Source organism: Uranotaenia lowii, chromosome 1 (genome assembly GCF_029784155.1).
Source record: "Uranotaenia lowii strain MFRU-FL chromosome 1, ASM2978415v1, whole genome shotgun sequence".
Taxonomy (NCBI): Eukaryota; Metazoa; Arthropoda; class Insecta; order Diptera; family Culicidae; genus Uranotaenia; species Uranotaenia lowii.
In genome coordinates this window covers 20172848-20195467 of record NC_073691.1, presented here as the reverse complement: position 1 = coordinate 20195467, position 22620 = coordinate 20172848, and the positions used below count along the sequence as shown (strand labels likewise).

The window sequence follows — 22620 nt, the reverse complement described above, 5'->3', positions numbered from 1 at the left end:
GGCGAACGATTCAGCAGAAATGATGGTGACTCCGTTCCGACCTATTTTTAGTCCTGGCTCTTACAATTTGCCACAGTTCAAATTTACGCATCTGCCGGCTTCTGGAATAAAAAAGGCATGGACCTCGTGGATACGCTGGTTCGAAAATGTGATGGTTGCTACTAATATCACCGAAGGTTTAAGTCGTAAAGCTCAACTGTTAGCTATGGGTGGCATAGAGTTACAGGCCGTTTATTATGCTTTACCAGGTATTGATGATACCCTTGCAAACGGTGCTGATCCATACCAAGAGGCCAAACAAAAATTGGAAGAACATTTTTCTCCAAAACATCACGAGTGTTTTGAAAGGTCTGAGTTTTGGGACATGACAATGGATATTGATGAAACCATTGAGAATTTTATACCCCGTGTTCAACAAAAAGCTGAAACTTGTAACTTTGGTAAAACCGAAATGGAAAGCAAACAAATCGCTATTATTGATAAAATTATAAAACATGCCCCGGAAGACATCAGACGCAAATTGCTTGAGAAGGCGGATTTAACAATGGATCAAGTTATAAGAACTATCGTGTCTCATCAAGCAATCAAATATCAAGTTTCCCAAATGAATTCCAAACCTCCTTCCAAAACTGAAGTATATCAGCTCACCGTAAATAAAAATGGCATTCCGAGATACAAAGATACTGGTAAAACCGCCTACAGAGCTAAATGTTCTGGATGTGGAAAGATGAGACACGACAACCCAAAAGATTGTCCTGCTTACAACCTTCAATGTTACCGATGTTCTAATTATGGTCATTACAAATTTATGTGCAAAAGTCAACCGAGTAATAGTGCTGAAAACCGTAACAGATTTGGTTTTAAAAGAAACTTTTCTAACTCGAGCGATTTTACCTACCAGCCCAACACTAAACGTTTCAAGAACGTAAGAAATGTGGAAACTGATGAACATGAGCCAATAACTGAAACGTATTCCGTGTATCGTATAGAAAATGATGATGATGTGATGCTGTCATGTAGAATAGGAGGTGTTGAAATAGACATGTTAATCGATTCTGGTTCTGTTTATAATTTAATTGACGATAAGACATGGGAGTACATGAAACACAACGGTGTTAAAATACAAGATGAACGATTTGATAATACGAAAACTTTTTTGGCTTATGGTAGAGTACCTCTGAAATTGAAGACAGTTTTTGATGCAAAATTACAAGTGGAGGATGGCTCTGAAACAATCTCAACAGAAACAACTTTTTACGTCATAGAAAATGGACAACAAGCTCTTCTCGGCAAGGAAACAGCACAAACACTTGGAGTACTTCAGATTGGACTACCTAGTACAAGAAAATTCGGGATTAACAGTGTCTGTACAACGAAACCGTTTCCAAAAATTAAAAACTTTAAGTTGGCCCTCCCTATAGACAGAAGTATTACCCCAGTTATTCAACCTCTGCGACGTTGCCCTATTCCCTTGTTGGAGAAAGTTAAATTGAAAATAGATGAGCTTCTTGAAATGGAAATCATTGAACGAGTAACAAAACCTTCAACATGGGTTTCACCGTTAGTTCCCATTTTAAAAGATAACGGAGAACTCAGATTATGCGTAGATATGCGGCGAGCAAATAAAGCAATCCAAAGATTGAATCATCCATTGCCAGTTTTTGAGGACTTAGTGGCAAATTTTAATGGAGCTAAATTCTTCAGTATTCTTGATATTAAACAAGCATTTCACCAAGTTGAACTGGCAGAAGAGAGTAGAGAAATAACAACGTTCATAACGAATTGGGGTCTTTTCCGTTATACCAGGTTATTATTTGGAGTCAACTATGCACCTGAGTTTTTTCAAAACTTGATGGAGAGTATTTTATCAGGTTGCAATAACACTGTGGTTTTCATCGATGATATATTTATCTGGGGTCGAACTGAAAAAGAACATGATCAAGCTGTTCAGAAGACACTGACCGTGCTGAAGTCTTTTGATATCCTGTTGAACATAAGTAAATGCAAGTTCAAACAACGAAAAATCGAATTTCTTGGACATAAGTTTGACGAACATGGTGATCTCCCGGCGGAAAATAAAATTAAATCTCTTCTTCACTGCCGACAGCCAAAAACCAAAGAGGAATTGCGTAGTTTTCTCGGACTGGTAACTTACGTATCAAGATTCATACCAAACTTAGCGAACGAAAGTCATGTCTTACGTGAGTTGTTGAAAGATTCTTCGTCGTTTTGCTGGGATGCAGCGCACAACCAGGCTTTTGGCATTTTGAAACAACGAATTGGATCAATTGAACATCTGGGGTACTACGACCCCAACGACTACACCTTGCTGGTTACTGACGCTTCAGGAGTTGGCCTTGGAGCAGTTCTGATCCAAATAAAAAATCAGCAACCTCGAGTTATTAGCTACGCGTCGCGTAGTTTATCGATAACCGAGCAACGTTACCCTCCAATTGAACAAGAGGCTCTTGGAATAATTTGGGCAGTAGAAAGGTTCAGAAATTACCTTTTGGGTATTTCATTCGTTCTTGAAACTGACCATCGACCCCTGGAATTCCTTTTCTCGGAAAAGTCACGCCCAACTGCGCGTATCGAAAGATGGATACTTCGACTACAAGCTTTTAGATTCAAAGTGGTCTACAGAAAAGGCAAAACAAATATTGCAGATCCTCTTTCGCGTATGGCTAGTCACATTAAAGACGAATCCTGGAACGAAGAATCAGAAGTCTTCATTCGTAGGAATATGGTTCAAACATTATCACTGCTGAGTAACATCGAGTCGTCTACAGAAGAAAATTTAGATAATGGAACGGAAATTGTCATAAGAGCTATTCAAGAGTCAGTGGCTATGGACATCACTGAAGTAAAAAAAGCTACTGAAAACGACGGGGAGTTACAATCGGTTCAAAGTGCCATAACTCAATCTGATTGGAAAAATGAGAAGGTTAAAGCATATGCTCCATTTCAAGATGAACTCTCTTACGCAAACAATCTGCTCATGCGAGGATCGAAACTTGTGATTCCTACAGCATTGCGTAACCGTATGCTTAGCCTTGCACACGAAGGCCATCCTGGGCAATCAAGTATGAAAAGGAGACTAAGAGATCGATGCTGGTGGCCTAATATCGACAAGGATGTTGTTATGTGGTGCGAGAAATGTGAAGGATGTCGTCTTATTCAAATTCCTGGTCCTCCTGAACCAATGCATCGTCGACCTTTACCTAGCAAACCATGGGTAGATATCGCACTCGATTATCTGGGGCCAATGCCAACGGGCGAATATATCCTAGTTGTTGTCGACTATTATAGCCGCTATGTAGAAATCGAGATAATGACAGTCATAACCGCTCGAGAAACTATCAAACGGCTCGAAAAAATGTTCAAATACTGGGGACTTCCTCAAACGATAACCTTAGATAATGCGAAGCAGTTCATTTCTTCAGAGTTTCACGAATTTTGCAATAACACGAAAATCCACTTGAATCATACAACACCATATTGGCCACAGGCCAATGGAGAAGTGGAACGGCAAAATCGTTCACTTCTGAAGAGAATGAAAATCGCCAATGCTCTATATGGTGATTGGAAATCAGAATTACAACAGTATTTGCAAATGTTCAACAACACGCCCCACACAGTTACCGGAAAAGCACCAAGCGAGTTACTTCAAAACAGAAAATTACGATACAAATTACCTGATATCGGAGATATTGAAACATCACCCCCAAGCACAGACTTTGCTGATCGAGACCGATTTCAAAAATTCAAAGGGAAAGAATCGGAAGACTTGAGACGAAGATCTAAGACAAATTCATTAGAAAAAGGAGATATTGTACTGATGAAGGATCTCCATCCACAGAATAAACTCTCCACGAACTTTTTGAAAGAGAAGTTCGAAGTTGAAGAGCGTAAAGGATCGAATGTTCAAGTTAAATCATTGGAAACAGGTAATGCAATTGAAATGAATAGGTAAATAATGTCTAAACGAATTGTATGTTTGATTTAGGTAAAACGTATGACAGAAACGTGTCACACTTGAAAAAGATAGAAGGCCCCTCGTACGATCAGGAAACTGATAGTCATTGCAGTCCTTTGCCAGATAAAACTGGAGTTCCAGAACTTCGTCGATCTCTTCGAGTCCAACAAAGATATCTTAAATAAATTAACTTATAACAGAAATATATTTTGTAACTAGTTGACAATCATTATCATAACTTTAAAACATAATAAGTTTGAAGAATAAAACTAAATATAACTTTTATTAAACAGTCAATAATAACTTATTATTCTTTCTTCAGAGAAAGGGGGATGTGGTAGAGTAACACTGCGTAAGTACATACTGATATTCTACTCCCACGCTCACACGTACGCTATCGCTGATCATCCCACACACAGTCTGGTAAGTGCAACATCTGTACCACCTCCGCATTCTAAGTCTGGCTTCCGAGCGTATAGCACCGGTTACCACAGTACCCAAATTCTTTCCCATGCCAAATTTGATTCCATTTGCTTTATTGGTTTTTGAGTTATGTAAAAGATTATGAAAAAGGCCCCTCCCCCTTTTAACTGGAAAGAGGGAGGGGTCTCAAATAATCATTGAAATATTTATCGAATCCAAATACCTTCCCGTGCCAAATTTGGTTCCAATATCTTGATTAGTTTTCGAGTTATATGAAAAATTGTAAGGTAGCCCCCCTCCCCCCTTCCTATCACCCCACTGAGAGGAGGCAGGGGTATCTAATATTCATAGAAATACTCCTCGTTCCCAAATACCACTCCATGTCAAATTTGATACCATTTGCTTGATGGGTTTTCGAGTTATGCAAAAAATTGACTTTTGTTTGAGAGGCCCCTCCCTCCCTTCATGAGAGAGGGAGGGGTCTCAAACCATAATAGGAACCTTCCCCTGCCTCCAATACCCCCACCTGCCAAGTTCCACGCAAATCGGTTCAGTAGTTTTCGAGTCTATAGGGAACAGACAGACAGACAGACAGACAGACAGACAGACAGAAATTCATTTTTATATATATAGATTATCCGATCTCCCAAGGAAATCAATTCCCTCCTAAGACGCCGGACAAATCGTTCTGTCGATTTGAACATACGGCTTCCATCGCCAGTCAGACATCACCACGCCACTAGCCCAGGCCCACCGGCAGTCGATGGGATTTTCCCGAAGGTTTACAAAGCGCAATTTAGCCCACTGCGGCATCCATTGCAAGGATTTAATCCGATTGCCTTTAAGCGAAAGGGCAAACAAATTTGGCAGCGCCACCTTCGATAGGGAACCGATCTCGGTCAGACGATTGTTTTCCAGATACAGTGTGGCCAGCTCCGGCAGCGATTCCAGCTTACTCACGACGATTTGGCTGATAAAGTTGTCAGAGGCAAGAAATGTTGAAAGTTGGTTGAAACCTATAAAGAGGTCCATTTGCAGTAGTTGTATATTGTTATTGGAGATGATGATATTGCTGATATTTTTGTTGACACTAGCTAAACTTCTCGGTATGTTGCCCAGTTGGTTGTATCCAAGATCAAGAGCGTTCAAAGCCGGTGCTACTAGCCGGTTGAAATCTACTCCCAGATTGGAGTTTCTGATGGTCAGTGATGAAAGATTATTTAATTTTAAATCTGTCGAACTCAGGAGCACTGATTCCATCTCGATGAAGCTGACATCCTGAATCCCCGATCCCGAAAAACTTGACAAGTCCAGGGTTTTTAGCATTAAATTTTCTAATTCAAGAATTTTTAATTTTTTTAAAACGGACATCATAGTTGGTAGCTTTGCCAGAGGAACATTCTGAATGTGAAGCTTTTCCAAATTCATCTCCACGTTGTTCGGTATAATCAGCTCCATCGTTTTACATCCTGAAATCACCATTAACTTGGTTTTGAAGGCGATAAAAATTTTCGCCGTCGTTATGTTGGTGAGGTAAATTTCAAAGCTTTTGGAGGCCAAATAGTCGAAAAGGTTTTGAGTCGGTTCAACAATGGTGAGATTCTTCAACTCGACTAGTTTGTTTTCCTCCGAGGTGTTCAACGGCCAACGAAATCTCGAGGATACCCATACGGCGGAAATAGTTCCGCATCCCTTGTGTTTGTCTGATTTACACAAAATTATCTCAGCCTGAGTCACTCTTGATATAAGCAAAAATGACCATCTGCAATGAACAGACGAGAATGAAAACGTTTGACACTTCTTTTGGGACTACATCCTTGATCAACTCACAGAAAATAAGCTTTCAGGAGACACATTGCTCGATGACTTGTTAAATCGTTATCTATTTGTTGTACTGGTATCTGTTTATTTCAAACGAATAATACGTTGCTATAAATCACACTCAGCTAATGACCTTTGGGAAACAAAAAATTATAACTGACGTATCGTTTCAGTTTTACTGAGCTGAAAACTATTAACCGTCTGCTAATCGACTGTGTGGGAGAAAAAAACAGAGGTTTTTGCTTAAAAAAAATAAATAAAAAAATTACGAGAGCACCTACTCTTTAAAAACCGCTAGTTGACAATAGCTGCGAAATTACCTGGACATCGTCAGTTTATACAGCCTTCAAGTGGTTATTTTTGGTTGTTTCGGTTGTTAAATCATGACATTTGCAATCCATACGACTGCCATTTGGACTCAATATTAGTTCGAATAGCTTTCAAAGAGCGATGTTTTTCTATACATCATTAGTTGGTTACCCAGGTTGTAAATGTATGGTTAATATGGGCCCCTGAACTTGGTTCCCACTTTGAACTGTCGTATAATTATCTTTTAATGGTGGTACCATAATCCGGGGTAAGATTGGTAAATTTTTGTATCAATATTTCTCGATTATTTTTTCTGTTATCGGTTGCAGAAAATTATTAGACTACTTAAAATTTGATTTGAAAATCGATTTAGTCTTTGTTTAGAATTTGATTCTTTGGGGTCACATTGATCATCGCCCATCGCCAATGACGGAAGTTAGAGCTAAACTCGTGGAGAACTAGATCGCCACTGCTTATAATCGAAAAAGCTATTTATTTACAAATTGCGGACCAAGTATGGGAATTTTCGTTTTTTCATTTCTGCGAATCAGCTACTCTCAGCGATATGTCTCAACTCAACTCAAATGATATAAAATTAATCATGAAACTCTTCAAAATTTAACACAACACTTTCGGTGGCTCAAAGATACTAAATGTGTTACTTTTAATCCCTTGAATTCTAAGATATAGAATGCTGAATTTCGTTGTTTTTTGGTTTACATTTCTCCACGGTCCAAAAAAAAAACAACATCGCGATCCTTAGGAGAGAATAGGAATACTTGATCCCCTTGTCTCATATTCATCACACCTTTTTGACAAAACTTGGCAACTCACCGTCTTTTGCATTTTCTGATAGCGTGTAATTTCAAGTTTATGATTCATCAACTCTTAGTTAAACTACTAAAGCGAGGAAGAATGACCCTAACGGGTTAAACTCCTATAAAAAAACAAAAAAAAAAAAGTAGTTAAACTAGAAGCATTTTCGTGAGACTTAAAAAAGTCCTATTTTTGAAGCTACAAGGAATTGATCCTTTACTTAAGGAGACTTGATCCCTAATTCAGGGTGCCTGACCGGGTGTCGGATTCATCGATTGAATCTTCCGGCCATTAGCAATTTGTTTGATGCACCCTCATCAGTTAACGCCAAAATTCGTCAATCGACTGACTCTTCATCTCTTTCTTTCCTAACCGTTTCTATAACCGTTCTTGTAAAAGAACATTCAATTGGATGTGTTTATTGATCAAAATCTTTACCCCATTATTTTGAGCTATTCAATTCTTCCACAATTCATCTGTATCCTACATGACCCTAGGCAAAAATCTATTTAAATCTGAAAATAAAAGGTCTGGTGACTATTTTTTACCATATTCGTTCTCATTTCACAGTTTGTAAGTATCACACAAAGAAATTTCCACAAAATGATTACTGCCCTGAAACCATTGCATACTTTAAGGCGCATTTTTCCACAACACGCCTCTTATTTAAAACTCAATATGAAGTATGATCGGGGTTCAAAAGATAGTTCGATTCTATAAACTTGAAGTTAAGTACCCTTTTTCTCCTTGCGATAGTTCAAAACAGAGTTCGAACAGCGAACACAAAACTAATCCCATTCGTACCATTTTTGCCGAACTGCATTTTGAGTAGCTACGAATAAGTGCATGGAGAAAGTTCAAATTGCAGTTCGGCTGTCGAACTTAGGTTTGAGTATGGCAGTCAGAATTCAGTTTTTGCGATTGCACAGTCGAACTCAAAGTTGAGGGCTGCAACTGAAGTGCTGTTTTGAACCAAAACTACTTAATTTTGAGTTAAAAATAGGAGCGTGTAGGAGCGTGAACGGGATGAAAATGAAATGGGATTGGGATGGGAATGAGATTGGAATGAGATGGGATTGGAATGGGAATGGGATTGGAATGGGATGGGAATGGGATTGGAATGAGATGAGATTGGGATGGAAATGGGATGAGAATGGGATGGAAATGGGATGGGAATGAGAAGAGATTGGGATGGAATTGGGATAGAAATGGCAAGGAAATGGGATGGGAATGGGATGGGAATGGGATGGGAATGGGATGAGAATGGGATGAGAATGGGATAGGGATGAGATGGGATTGGGATGGGAATGGGATGGGAATGGGATGGGAATGGGATGGGAATGGGATGGGAATGGGATGGGAATGGGATGGGAATGGGAATGGGATGGGAATGGGATGGGAATGGGATGGGAATAGGATGGGAATGGGATGGGAATGAGATGAGATTGGGATGGTAATGGGATGAGAATGGAACGGAAATGGGATGGGAATGAGAAGAGATTGGGATGGAAATGGGATGGGAATGGGATGGGAATGGGATGGGAATGGGATGGGAATGGGATGGGAATAGGATGGGAATGGGATGGGAATGAGATGAGATTGGGATGGTAATGGGATGAGAATGGGATGGAAATGGGATGGGAATGAGAAGAGATTGGGATGGAAATGGGATGGGAATGGGATGGGAATGGGATGGGAATGGGATGGGAATGGGATGGGAATGGGATGGGAATGGGATGGGAATGGGATGGGAATGGGATGGGAATGGGATGGGAATGGGATGGGAATGGGATGGGAATGGGATGGGAATGGGATGGGAATGGGATGGGAATGGGATGGGAATGGGATGGGAATGGGATGGGAATGGGATGGGAATGGGATGGGAATGGGATGGGAATGGGATGGGAATGGGATGGGAATGGGATGGGAATGGGATGGGAATGGGATGGGAATGGGATGGGAATGGGATGGGAATGGGACGGGAATGGGATGGGAATGGGATGGGAATGGGATGGGAATGGGATGGGAATGGGATGGGAATGGGATGGGAATGGGATGGGAATGGGATGGGAATGGGATGGGAATGGGATGGGAATGGGATGGGAATGGGATGGGAATGGGATGGGAATGGGATGGGAATGGGATGGGAATGGGATGGGAATGGGATGGGATTGGGATGGGAATGGGATGGGAATGGGATGGGAATGGGATGGGAATGGGATGGGAATGGGATGGGAATGGGATGGGAATGGGATGGGAATGGGATGGGAATGGGATGGGAATGGGATGGGAATGGGATGGGAATGGGATGGGAATGGGATGGGAATGGGATGGGAATGGGATGGGAATGGGATGGGAATGGGATGGGAATGGGATGGGAATGGGACGGGAATGGGATGGGAATGGGATGGGAATGGGATGGGAATGGGATGGGAATGGGATGGGAATGGGATGGGAATGGGATGGGAATGGGATGGGAATGGGATGGGAATGGGATGGGAATGGGATGGGAATGGGATGGGAATGGGATGGGAATGGGATGGGAATGGGATGGGAATGGGATGGGAATGGGATGGGATTGGGATGGGAATGGGATGGGAATGGGATGGGAATGGGATGGGAATGGGATGGGAATGGGATGGGAATGGGATGGGAATGGGATGGGAATGGGATGGGAATGGGATGGGAATGGGATGGGAATGGGATGGGAATGGGATGGGAATGGGATGGGAATGGGATGGGAATGGGATGGGAATGGGATGGGAATGGGATGGGAATGGGATGGGAATGGGATGGGAATGGGATGGGAATGGGATGGGAATGGGATGGGAATGGGATGGGAATGGGATGGGAATGGGATGGGAATGGGATGGGAATGGGATGGGAATGGGATGGGAATGAGATGGGAATGAGATGGGAATGGGATCTCAGATTTTTGTCATTTTGATCCTTCTGTCATTTTTGTCATCATTTGAATCTACAGTATCTCATGCTAGGAAAAATATCAATGCATGGTTGACTCAGCCTTCAGATCAGGTAGTAGATTTTCACACATTTCGTTTCTCACATCACTTGAGGCACATTTTAACTGCCTTGAAGGGTTAAAACCAACTATATTTACGGCTGATTTGACACGTATTTTTACTGTTTTACCTTCGATTTTATTTTAATTTCTACCTGACAGAAAACCAATTACGTTGGGAGGTCGGCGGCCACGAATGACCTTCACGACAACACTTAAGGGTTAAGAAGTTCAAATTTTTCAACTGGTTTCCGTACTTCAAGCTGAGGTAAGCCGCGGGTTCATGAAACCTTCTAGGAACCGCATATCCCTTTATCGGTTTGGATGTGCGGTTTGGACATCCAGGTTGAAGCCAGGACCCCATTAGCTCGGGCCCACCCACAATCGATGGGATTTTCCTGGAGGTAAACGAACCGCAAGTTGGGCCACTGCTTGGATACCGTCATCGATTGCAGTGTTTTAAGCAGATTTCCTTTGAGCGACAGTACTCTAAGATTTGGCGCGGTCAATTTCGATAAGGTGCTGATGTCCGTCATGCGATTGTAGCTCAGATTCAGTGTTTCCAGTTTGACTAACGATGTTTGTTTTTTTAGTGCAACTTGACTGATGCTGTTATAGGACACGTCAAGCTGCAACAGGCTGTCAAATCCGGTGAAGAGGTCCATTTGCAGCAGTTGTAATTCGTTGTTGGAGAAGAAGATGTTCCGGATACTTTTATTAGTACTTGTCAAACTGCTCGGAATGGTACGCAGTTTGTTGTACCCCAGATCGATGGTGTTTATTGCTGGCAGCGATAGTCTTTTGAAATCTAAATTGAAATGCGACTTTCGCACGGTTAGTGCTACCAGATTATCCAATGTGGAAATACTTGAAGCAGTGACCGGGAACTTCATCTCTTGAATGTGCAACTCTTGTATCTTCGATCCAACCAAACTCGACAAGTCCAGCGTTTTCAACATCGAGTTTTTTAAGAAAAGAGATTGTAGTTTTTTTAGATTGTTAAAATTTTTCGGCAGTCCCGTTAGAGGGACGTTTGTAATAGTTAATTTTCCCAAGTTCATCTCAACATTGTTTGGAATGGTCAGCTCCATGATTTTGCTCTCCGCAATGCTCTGAAACGTGGACTTTGCTGAAATAAAAACTTTTTCGCTCGTTACGTTTGTCAAGAATATTTCTTTGCTTTTGGACGCCAACAGGTCGAATAAAGGTTGTGATGGTTCCAGTATGGTAACGTTTGCCAGTTCAACCAATTTGTTTCCCTCTGGAGTGTTTGCCGGCCAACGAAAGCCAGATGATATCCAATCCAGTTCTATGGTTCCACATCCTCGGTGTTTGTAGGACACGCAGACTAGAATTTTAGCCGGCACCAGTGTTGCCAGCAGGTGGGACCAGCTAGAAAAAACAGTGCTATGATTAGAGCTCAGAAAAACTGAAAATTAAAAACTTACAAAACAAACGATTTAAGAAAATGCATCGTTTCGAGCCCGACGCAAAATATGTTTTGCACTTTGTTGTTTAGAAATGCTAATTTTAAATAAATTAGCATTACTATTTTCAACAAACGACTATTTTCCACTGATATTAAAATGCGATTATCGGATTTCAATGCATGGTTCTACCTGAAATGACTAAAAATTTCGATAATTTTGAAAATTTCGACAATTTTGACAATTTTGATAACTTTGATAATTTTGACAATTTTGACAATTTTGGCAATTCTGGCAATTTTGACAATTTGGACGCAAACGGTTTTTAAATAAAATTAAAAGAAAAATAAATTTTTGAAAATTTTGACAATTATGACAATTTTGACAAATTTTGACAATTTTGACGCAAAGGGTCTTTAAATAAAATTAAAAGAAAAATACATTTTTGAAAATTTTGACAATTATGACAATTTTGACAATTTTGACAATTTTGACAATTTTGACAATTTTGACAATTTTGACAATTTTGACAATTTTGACAATTTTGACAATTTTGACAATTTTGACAATTTTGACAATTTTGACAATTTTGACAATTTTGACAATTTTGACAATTTTGACAATTTTGACAATTTTGACAATTTTGACAATTTTGACAATTTTGACAATTTTGACAATTTTGACAATTTTGACAATTTTGACAATTTTGACAATTTTGACAATTTTGACAATTTTGACAATTTTGACAATTTTGACAATTTTGACAATTTTGACAATTTTGACAATTTTGACAATTTTGACAATTTTGACAATTTTGACAATTTTGACAATTTTGACAATTTTGACAATTTTGACAATTTTGACAATTTTGATAATTTTGACAATTTTGACAATTTTGACAATTTTGACAATTTTGACAATTTTGACAATTTTGGCAATTTTGACAATTTTAACAATTTCGACAATTTTGACAATTTTGACAATTTTGACAATTTTTACAATTTTGACAATTTTGAGTATTTTGACAATTTTGACAATTTTGACAATTTTGACAATTTTGACAATTTTGACAATTTTGACAATTTTGACAATTTTGACAATTTTGACAATTTTGACAATTTTGACAATTTTGACAATTTTGACAATTTTGACAATTTTGACAATTTTGACAATTTTGACAATTTTGACAATTTTGACAATTTTGACAATTTTGACAATTTTGACAATTTTGACAATTTTGACAATTTTGACAATTTTGACAATTTTGACAATTTTGACAATTTTGACAATTTTGACAATTTTGACAATTTTGACAATTTTGACAATTTTTTCAATTTTGACAATTTTGACAATTTTGACAATTTTGACAATTTTGACAATTTTGACAATTTTTTCAATTTTGACAATTTTGACAATTTTGACAATTTTGACAATTTTGAAAATTTTGACAAATTTGTCAAATTTTACAATTTTGACAATTTTGACAATTTTGATAATTTTGATAATTTTGACAATTTTGACAATTTTGACAATTTTGTCAATTTTGTCAATTTTGTCAATTTTGTCAATTTTGTCAATTTTGTCAATTTTGTCAATTTTGTCAATTTTGTCAATTTTGATAATTCAAACAATTTTGACAATTTTGACAATTTTGACAATTTTAAAAATTTAATAAAATTTGACAATGATGATAGTTTGGACCATTTGATAAGCAGAAGTCAGAAATTATTTAAGTAGCTGAAGTCTCAATTCATCAGATAAACTTTTTAAAGTACAGGAGTCCAACCATCGCGGTGTGCCAAAATACGTTATTAAAAATAAAAAATGACCACCAAAACGGCACTCGAGATTCGAAAGATATAGTATTCAGGCATCAATCCTGAAAATTTGGAAATGTTTCATCGGGCTTTTTTTTAATTTTGAGCGACTTTAAATTTTAAGTCAATTTGCATTAGATTTCCAATGGAGTTTTTCGATCTTATGTTCTATGACCATGGATTTTTCTGACTACACATATTTAATGACAATCACTCAGTTCAATGGCTTATAGAAAATTTCATGCCCGACAACTTTGTGGAAGACTAGAAAAAGATTTGAGTTGATCCTGAAAAGTTATTGGCAATTTTCTAAAACTTTATTAGACTGATTTCAATTTTTCCATGTTTCTTAAGTTTTTTTTTCAATTCCGCTTTACTAAAAAGCGAATATCTTTCCAGGCGTAGTTTGAATCGTTTTTGGGTCTTCGATAAAGTTGTCTACTCCTGTATCTGCCCAGAATGTGTTCGAAATGAAAGTTGACAATAACTTAAGCGTGAGGAAAACCCTTAGTATTACACGAAACTTTCTTAAAATCGGTATAAATTGTGAGCTTAATCTTAAAGAAAAGTTAGGCTCATATAACTGGCAATTAAAGGATTTCTTCGAAATCAAGAAGATGGGTGATATGGGAGGAAACGAAAGCGTCAAAGAAGTACCTGTAGTATACTGCGTCGATGAAAAAGAAATTATTAAAAAGATTCGAGACTCGTGAAATATGACTGATGAAGAATAAATCAGCAGTCCAAAGCTGAATGTTTCAAGGATGGCAGTGTTTGAAGGTATTTTAGAAATAGTTATGAACTTTAGGCTCATGGTATAATAACGTCAAATTATTAAATCAACTGTTAGGCTTTTGATTCTTGCTCTTCCCCCAAAACTGGAAGAAAAATATGAGGATATTGCTCCAATGTGGAACGCGCTACAGTTGCAAGACATCGATGGATATGTTGCAGGAGATTTAACACGTTCGTCGCCACGCTCATTTTGGTAGTTTTACTAGCCGGGCCCAAAGAAATTTTCAGAGAGAGAAAGCAAAGAGGAAGAACTCCCATATTTGAAACTTGTGGCGAAGCTGAGCGGTAAACTCAAGTAAGAGAGCGTCACACGCTTTTTGATGTGACGGGGCTCCCCAGGAAATACACCCGTCACCCAAATATGGGTGCCGTGGCGACGAACGTGTTAAAAGTCATAAATATTATAACGGGCCTAATGGCTCATTCGTCAACACATCCGTGCCCATATTGCGATGTCAGTAAGCAATATTTGATGACACGTAACGAAAACTTGAGGACTTTGGGGACAATCAAGAAAAACGCACAGCAATGGAAAGAAGCCAACTGTAAATCTGCTAAGAGATTTTCATGCTGTGTTCACGAGCCGCTCTTCAAAGGATCTGACGATCAGCAAATATTAACTGCCGCTCCCCCACCGTCTTTGCACTTAACTCTCGGAATCGTGAATGCCTTGTTTAAGGCAGTTGCAGCAACGAATCCAAGGCTAGCAGAACTGTGGACTGCAAAGGCAGTAGTGAGGCATCTTCAACAAACGTTTGGTTTCACAGGAAAAGCTTGCCATAATCTAATGGATTCCTCAGATGTGCTTGAAGGTCATTTTGATGTGCAAGAACATTTAAAGGTAAGTAAAATAGATAAATAAAAAGAAAACACTTAAAACTATAAAAATACCGATATCGCAGGCACTGAAGCTGTTCCAGGAGATTAACAAGGCATGCTTTAAGGAAAACTAAGATTCCCAGTACACATCACTCATTGATGAGTTTTCAACAGTGTGGGAGAACCTTAAACTGCCAAACTCTTCCAAATTCCACATTCTACGATTCCATGTAAAAGATTTTTGCGAATACACCGGGTGCTGGGTGTATTCGGAGAGCAAGCCTCGGAGAGTGTTCATCATGATTTTTCAGAAACGTGGAAACGATATCAAACCCTCGATACATCGAAGTTGTACTATGATCATCTCTTAAATGCTGTAGTGGACTATAGCAGTGGCCATCTGTGTTGATTTTAAATTTTAAATAAAAAATATCGTTTATTTTTATTGTTGAATCCAAGAAGGTAATCAAAAATGACTATTTTACAGCCAATATTACGCTATTTACCTTGTTCGACTAAGCACATTTTAAACACGAAAAAAATGGTCGAAGACCCAAAAACGATTCAAACTACGCCTGGAAAGATATTCGCTTTTTAGTAAAGCGGAATTGAAAAAAATCTAAGAAACATGCAAAAATTTAAATCACTCTAATAAAGTTTTAGAAAATTGCCAATAACTTTTCAGGATCAACTTAAATCTTTTTCTAGTCTTCCACAAAGTTGTCGGGCATGAAATTTTCTATAAAGTCATTCAACTGGGTGATTGTCATAAAATATATGTAGTCAGAAAAATCCATGGTCATAGAACATAAGATCGAAAAACTCCATTGGAAATCTAATGCAAATTGACTTAAAATTTAAAGTCGCTCAAAATTCAAAAAAAGCCCGATGAAACATTTTCAAATTTTCAGGATAGATGCCTGAATACTATATCTTTCGAATCTCGAGTGCCGTTTTGGTGGTCATTTTTTATTTTTAATAACGTATTTTGGCACACCGTGTACCAGTGTTCCACATTTTGAACAATCAAAGTCTCAGTCCAGAGTGTAAAATAATTCAATAATATGAAGTCTGAACCCTCTGCAACACATTTGAATTCAATGAAGTTTCATTCCACCGCTTTTTTCAGTATCCGATATCTCAACCAATGAAAACGTATTTTTTTCTAGCAAGAAGTCTCAATCCAACCGATTTTCATAGGTCAATTCGCTGCAAGGCATTTCCATGAGCTTTTTCTTGAGTCATCTTAAGGCATTGTGATACATCTTCGAACACAGAAGTTCCAATCCACTTTAACACCTTATTCATCATCAGCATTATCGTTCCATTAGAATTTTTATAAGCAGAAGTCTCAATCAGCTGGTACGCATTTGTCCTATTTTCACCGAGGGAAAATTTCGTTTCCTCAAGTGCATTCTTCTAACGGGACACAGAACACATTCCAACGCTGATTCCGAAGTGCGGCTGCGACGTCCAGTTAGTTTTTAAGGCTCCACTGGCCCGTGCCCATCCACAATCGATGGGATTGTCCTGAAGGTGAACAAACTGCAACTTGGGCCACTGAGGCACCGTTCGAAACTTCTTGATCAGGTTTCTTTTTAGAGTTATAACACTTAGATTAGGCAGAGCCACTTTCGAAAGGGCGACGATCTCAGTAAGTTGATTGTTTTCCAGATTTAGTGTCTCCAGCTTAGGCAGCGCTTTTAACTTTTTAACAACGATTTTGCTAATACTGCAGGAGGTGGCGTAAAGCAGCCAAAGGTTGTTGAAACCTAGGAAAAAGTCCATCTCAAGCTGTTTGAGTTCATTGTTGGAGATGAAAAGGTTGGTGATATTACTCTTGAAAATTGCTAAACTTTTCGGTATGCTACGCAATTTGTTGGATCCAAGATCGAAGGGCTTCAATAATGGTGCTGCAAATTGTGTGAAGTCCACGCTCAAGCTGGAATTTCTTATGCTGAATTCGGTTAGATTATCCAGTTTTGCATTCACTGAACACATCACTTTTGATCCCATTCCGTTAATGTCTATAGCGGAAATCTTCAATCCTGAGAAAATCGATAAGTCCAATATTTTCAACATTAAATTGTTTAAACTCAAGTATTGCAATTTATCGAGAGCTACCAAATTTTGGGGTAGCCTTTTCAAAGGGACATTTGAAATGTAAAGCTCTTCCAAGCTCATATCCACATCGTTTGGAATAACAAAATCCGATACATCTCCCTTTGAAATCAGCAGCACCTTACTGTTAGCAGAAATATAAATTTTCTCTGTCGTTACGTTAGTGAGAAAAAATCCATCTCCTTTGGAAGCCAACAGGTCGAAAAGATTTTGCGATGGTTCAGGAATGGTTAGATTTGCCAGTTCAATCACTTTGTTGGACTCTGGCACGTTCGACGGCCAACGAAATCTCGGAGATATGCTTCTGAGAGCGATTGTTCCACATCCCATGTGTTTGTAAGACTTACACACTACGATTATGGAGCTAACTTGAGTTACCAGTAATATATTGACCCTAAAAACTGAAGAAATCACTGTTAGAACTCATAAAATCTTTTTCTTAATGTTAAATCGTACAGAACAATGGCTTGCAGCAAATACATCATTCTATAGGAGAATGAAACTAAAACCTTTTAAACCCTTGAAACTTAACCTGGATTGTTGTCAGTCGAAGTTCGGAAATGGGCTATTAAATAGCAATCAATGTAGAAAAATTCCAGTCAAATGGTCCAGAATCAAGTTTTAGCGGCATTTAAAGGTTAATTTAACGACAATTTTCCACCCAAATCAACCCATTTAACCAATAATGAGACACAACCATCATCGATTTCCTTCATTCGGGAAGCTATTTTCAGGGCTTTTCAATTCCACGGAGATCTAGCTTTTGGACGAAGTAAATTGGTGGTATGAATAAGAAAATAGCAATTGCTTCGATAGCTGTTACTTAGCTCGAAATTTAAAATGGCAAAATTTGAAAGCATTTGCTCAATTAGATATGAAAAAGCAGAGTAGAACATTTTCTTTCAACCAGCTCCGAATTAAAAATATACATGCCATTCGAAGTATTTGACTCACAAAACTGCTCGAAAATAGCAAAAGCAATTACTAGAGCTTTATACATATCAACCAATGCAATGTGCTAACGCTTCCCCATCACTCCTTGAAACATTTTGGGAGTACTTTTCGTTCCAAAAGGCTTTCTTATAAATTCATAATGTCTCCAATGCATTTCGATTTATAGAATTAAATATAAAAATCTTAAAAAATGATCCGAAAACAAAATTGCCAACATTTAACACAGCAAAAAAAAAACAAAAATGAGAAAAATTACGAAAATGACAAAAATTTCAAAAGTGACAAAAATGACAAAAATGACAAAAATGACAAAAATGACAAAAATGACAAAAATGACAAAAATGACAAAAATGACAAAAATGACAAAAATGACAAAAATGACAAAAATGACAAAAATGACAAAAATGACAAAAATGACAAAAATGACAAAAATGACAAAAATGACAAAAATGACAAAAATGACAAAAATGACAAAAATGACAAAAATGACAAAAATGACAAAAATGACAAAAATGACAAAAATGACAAAAATGACAAAAATGACAAAAATGACAAAAATGACAAAAATGACAAAAATGACAAAAATGACAAAAATGACAAAAATGACAAAAATGACAAAAATGACAAAAATGACAAAAATGACAAAAATGACAAAAATGACAAAAATGACAAAAATGACAAAAATGACAAAAATGACAAAAATGACAAAAATGACAAAAATGACAAAAATGACAAAAATGACAAAAATGACAAAAATGACAAAAATGACAAAAATGACAAAAATGACAAAAATGACAAAAATGACAAAAATGACAAAAATGACAAAAATGACAAAAATGACAAAAATGACAAAAATGACAAAAATGACAAAAATGACAAAAATGACAAAAATGACAAAAATGACAAAAATGACAAAAATGACAAAAATGACAAAAATGACAAAAATGACAAAAATGACAAAAATGACAAAAATGACAAAAATGACAAAAATGACAAAAATGACAAAAATGACAAAAATGACAAAAATGACAACAATGACAAAAATGATAAAAATGGCAAAACTGACAAAAATGCCAAAAATGACAAAAATGACAAAAATGACAAAAATGACAAAAATGACAAAAATGACAAAAATGACAAAAATGACAAAAATTATAAAAATGGGAAAATGACAAATAAGACAAGAATTACAAAAATGACAAAAATGACAAAAATAACAAAAATGACATAAATTACAAAAATTACAAAAATTGTAAAAATGACAGATGTGACAAAATAATGAATGGAAAGCAAAATATTATTGTAAGAACATCATTTTAACAATTCCAAATAATTCTGAACGAATCCATCTAACGAGGAATTGATTGTACAGAAGCTCTAATAACCTTCTGATTGAGGCTAATTTTTGCATTCGCCATTTAAGTGTTTGTTCCGAACCTAAGTACTGATACATCCAGGAAGTTGTTGATTCACAATGGTGTTAACAATTAAAACACATTTTCGATTTGTGTAAGTTCTATAGGAATAGAGATACAAGAATCCTTAAAACAACAGTACTGTGCGCATCGCAAAAGTTTGTTATAATTTTAATTTAAAAAGATTTCACAAATTCTCGTAACATTTTGCATATCGATAAGCAAAAAGTTTGAATTATTAAAAAAAAACATGCTCTCTTTTACAGAGTTACAGCGCTCCTGATTTCTGCAACCATCGGTAGCATCGTCATTTGTCCTCGATGGAAGTTCCTGGGATGCGAAATGATTATGATCGATTGGATGAGTCCATCGTTTAAGTGGCCAAAACTTACAGTTGTTGATGTTTACCGCATAGAACTCCACCAAATGACAATCGTTCAAACCTCTCCGGAGTTGTTTGAATTGCTGACCAGGGAGCTTGAAGTATTGAAAATAAACAATTGCTTCATGACAACTTTTTATCTACCGACAACGATATCAGAGTTGGGCGTCGTCAACAGTACTCTGGAAAAGTTTGTTCTAGCCAGAAGCGAGTATAAAAACATCAAAAGAATTCGACTGAGTAATGTTTCCGTTGAAATGTTACCCGAAAACCTGCATGTTCTGAAAAATTTGGAGTCTTTAGATTTAGAAAACGTTGACACAGCAACGGTACGACTGAGTGATTTCAACGATGTACAAATTCCAACCTTGAAACTTAATGCAGTATCACGAGACTTTGAATGCTCATCAATTTCTAACGAGTTTCTGGAGCACTTGTATTTGGTCAATTTAAATCTTTCTGATATTGATCTAGTAAGGTGGAATCTTCCAAAATTAAATCGACTCAGTTTGAGCGACAATTTATTTACAACCCTACCAAGTAACTGCTCTTCTATTACTCACATTCGAAATTTGTACATGGGAAGCAACCGGTTCCGAGTTCTGCACATGGATTGGTTCATCATTTTTAACACCCTGGAGTTTATCAGTTTCGAAAACAACCTTATCACCCAGATCATCGTCGAGAAACCATTGGACTTTCCATCGCTGGAATCGTTGAACCTTAAAAAAAATCAACTCACTGATGTAGAAGCACTGCAGCAAATTACCATGCCAAAAATACGGTTTTTGGATCTTACCGAGAACAGACTGCAGACCGTAGATTTGTGGATCCAGGTCGTGCAGCAAAAACTGCCGTTCATAGCCATCGCTGGCAACCCGATCGATTGCCAATGGGCCCAGGAAGAAGCATCTCGGAAGGACTCCAGATTCGTGCTGATAACTGTTATTGCTAGAAAAGTTTGTCCGGCTGTTGACTCCCGAGAGGAGCAATAGATCAATCAATAAAAAAACTATAATTAAATACCTTATCTGTGACTTAATTCATAAACATATTTATAAATGTCCGTTCTAACGTAGAATCACGACTAACGACAACGCTATGAGGGCACAAATTTAAAAAATTGCCAGAATGTTGCGTTACGAAACTGTGACACTATGGAAGACACCTACCAAGCCTGGCCACGTCAATAATTTTTGTTTATGTGCAGCGTCTATGTACCGCGATTGACCAGCGATTGAAAACTTGGAACATTGAACTGCCGATCTCTAAATTTCATGGCAGTACCCACGTACTCTCCAATGAATTCGACATCGTAGCGCTGCTGGAGGTATGCTGGAAGGGCTCTACGGCTCTACAGGACATTGCCAAGTCCCTCCAGTTGAACAAAGCAACAAGGGTCCGGATGGCACTCTACCGTTACAGTGAAGGCCGCGCTCATGGAGCATCCCGAAATGTTCCGGTCATCACTGCAACAATATGTGGATGAGAGGGCCTTCCCAGACGTGTGGAAGCGGCAGCGATTGGTCTTCGATATGTCTCCAGGATACTGCTGGAAAGGTGCTAAAGAAGGTGGTCCAGAGCAGGATACAGCTCTACACCGAAGGTGCGAACGGTCTATCCAACAAACAGTTTGGTTTTCAGAAAGGCCGCAGTACGGTGGATGCCATTCGACGTGTCATCGAAGGGGCAGACGAAGCCAGACTGAAGAGGAGGATAGGACACCTTTGGCGTGAAGAACGCCTTCAACAGCGTCAGTTGGGCAGCGTTTGCGTCGTCGCTCATTCGTATGAGGATTCCGGTATATATCTGTAGGGTGGTGGAGTGTTACTTCCGTAATCGTCAACTACAGTATATGACCAGTGAGGGACTGGAAACAGTGAGTGTCTCGGCAGGGGTTCCACAAGGATCAATACTTGGCCCGGTATTGTGGAACATCGTCGTCATCGTCATCGTCATCGTGGGATTCGCCGGGCATCGGGCCCATCAACCGGAGAGGTCCAGCTACTTACCACAGTAGCGATTGAGAAGTTGGATACGCTCCAAGAGCTTGCGTCTGGCTCACCACAAGACCGTGATGGTGCTGATCACCAACCTCATTTCAGCACAATCAGGGACGATTGCAGCTGGACCGTGCGCAATCAAATCCACACTGCAGCAGAAGAAAGCTCCTGGCGAGTGTGACTTCGTACATTTTGCGGTACAGAGTGGCAGCCTTGAGCAGCCAGTGTAATCTGTAAAAGCTCTGCAGCGTGCAGTGGCTGATGAACCTGCGAGTTATCAGCGCAGACCGAAAGGTGTTCTCTGTATCTGCTGACATTGTGGTGGGGGTCATGCCAATCTCGGTCTTGCTAGAGGAAGACATCTTCTGTTACGAGCACAGGTACATACTCGATGTGCGGAAATATGCCAGAGAGGCCTCGATGTCTAGCTGGTAGCACCAGTGGGGCAGCCCGGCACGCGGCTGGTGGACTCATCGCGGCTGGCGGACTCGATGGATCGGAGACATGGAGAGGTGGATTC

At 38.5% G+C, this 22620-nt stretch overlaps 2 protein-coding genes across 2 annotated transcripts; one reads left to right on the top strand and one right to left on the bottom strand.

Moving 5' to 3' along the window:
- Nucleotides 1-2680: 2680 nt before the first annotated feature.
- On the top strand, nt 2681-3973 carry LOC129758340 (uncharacterized protein K02A2.6-like). Its single transcript, XM_055755848.1, has one exon. The coding sequence runs from the start codon at nt 2681-2683 to the stop codon at nt 3971-3973; it is 1293 nt and encodes a 430-aa protein (XP_055611823.1).
- Nucleotides 3974-16644: 12671 nt separating this feature from the next.
- LOC129758335 (leucine-rich repeat protein SHOC-2-like) lies at nt 16645-17676 on the bottom strand. The gene has a single exon (XM_055755835.1). It carries the CDS (start codon nt 17674-17676, stop codon nt 16645-16647), a length of 1032 nt encoding a protein of 343 aa, XP_055611810.1.
- Nucleotides 17677-22620: the final 4944 nt, after the last annotated feature.

Excerpts from the sequence above, each read along its gene's own strand:
- LOC129758340 (XM_055755848.1), top strand. The coding sequence starts at position 2,681 with ATGGCTAGTCACATTAAAGACGAATCCTGGAACGAAGAATCAGAAGTC.
- LOC129758335 (XM_055755835.1), bottom strand. The coding sequence starts at position 17,676 with ATGGGATGTGGAACAATCGCTCTCAGAAGCATATCTCCGAGATTTCGT.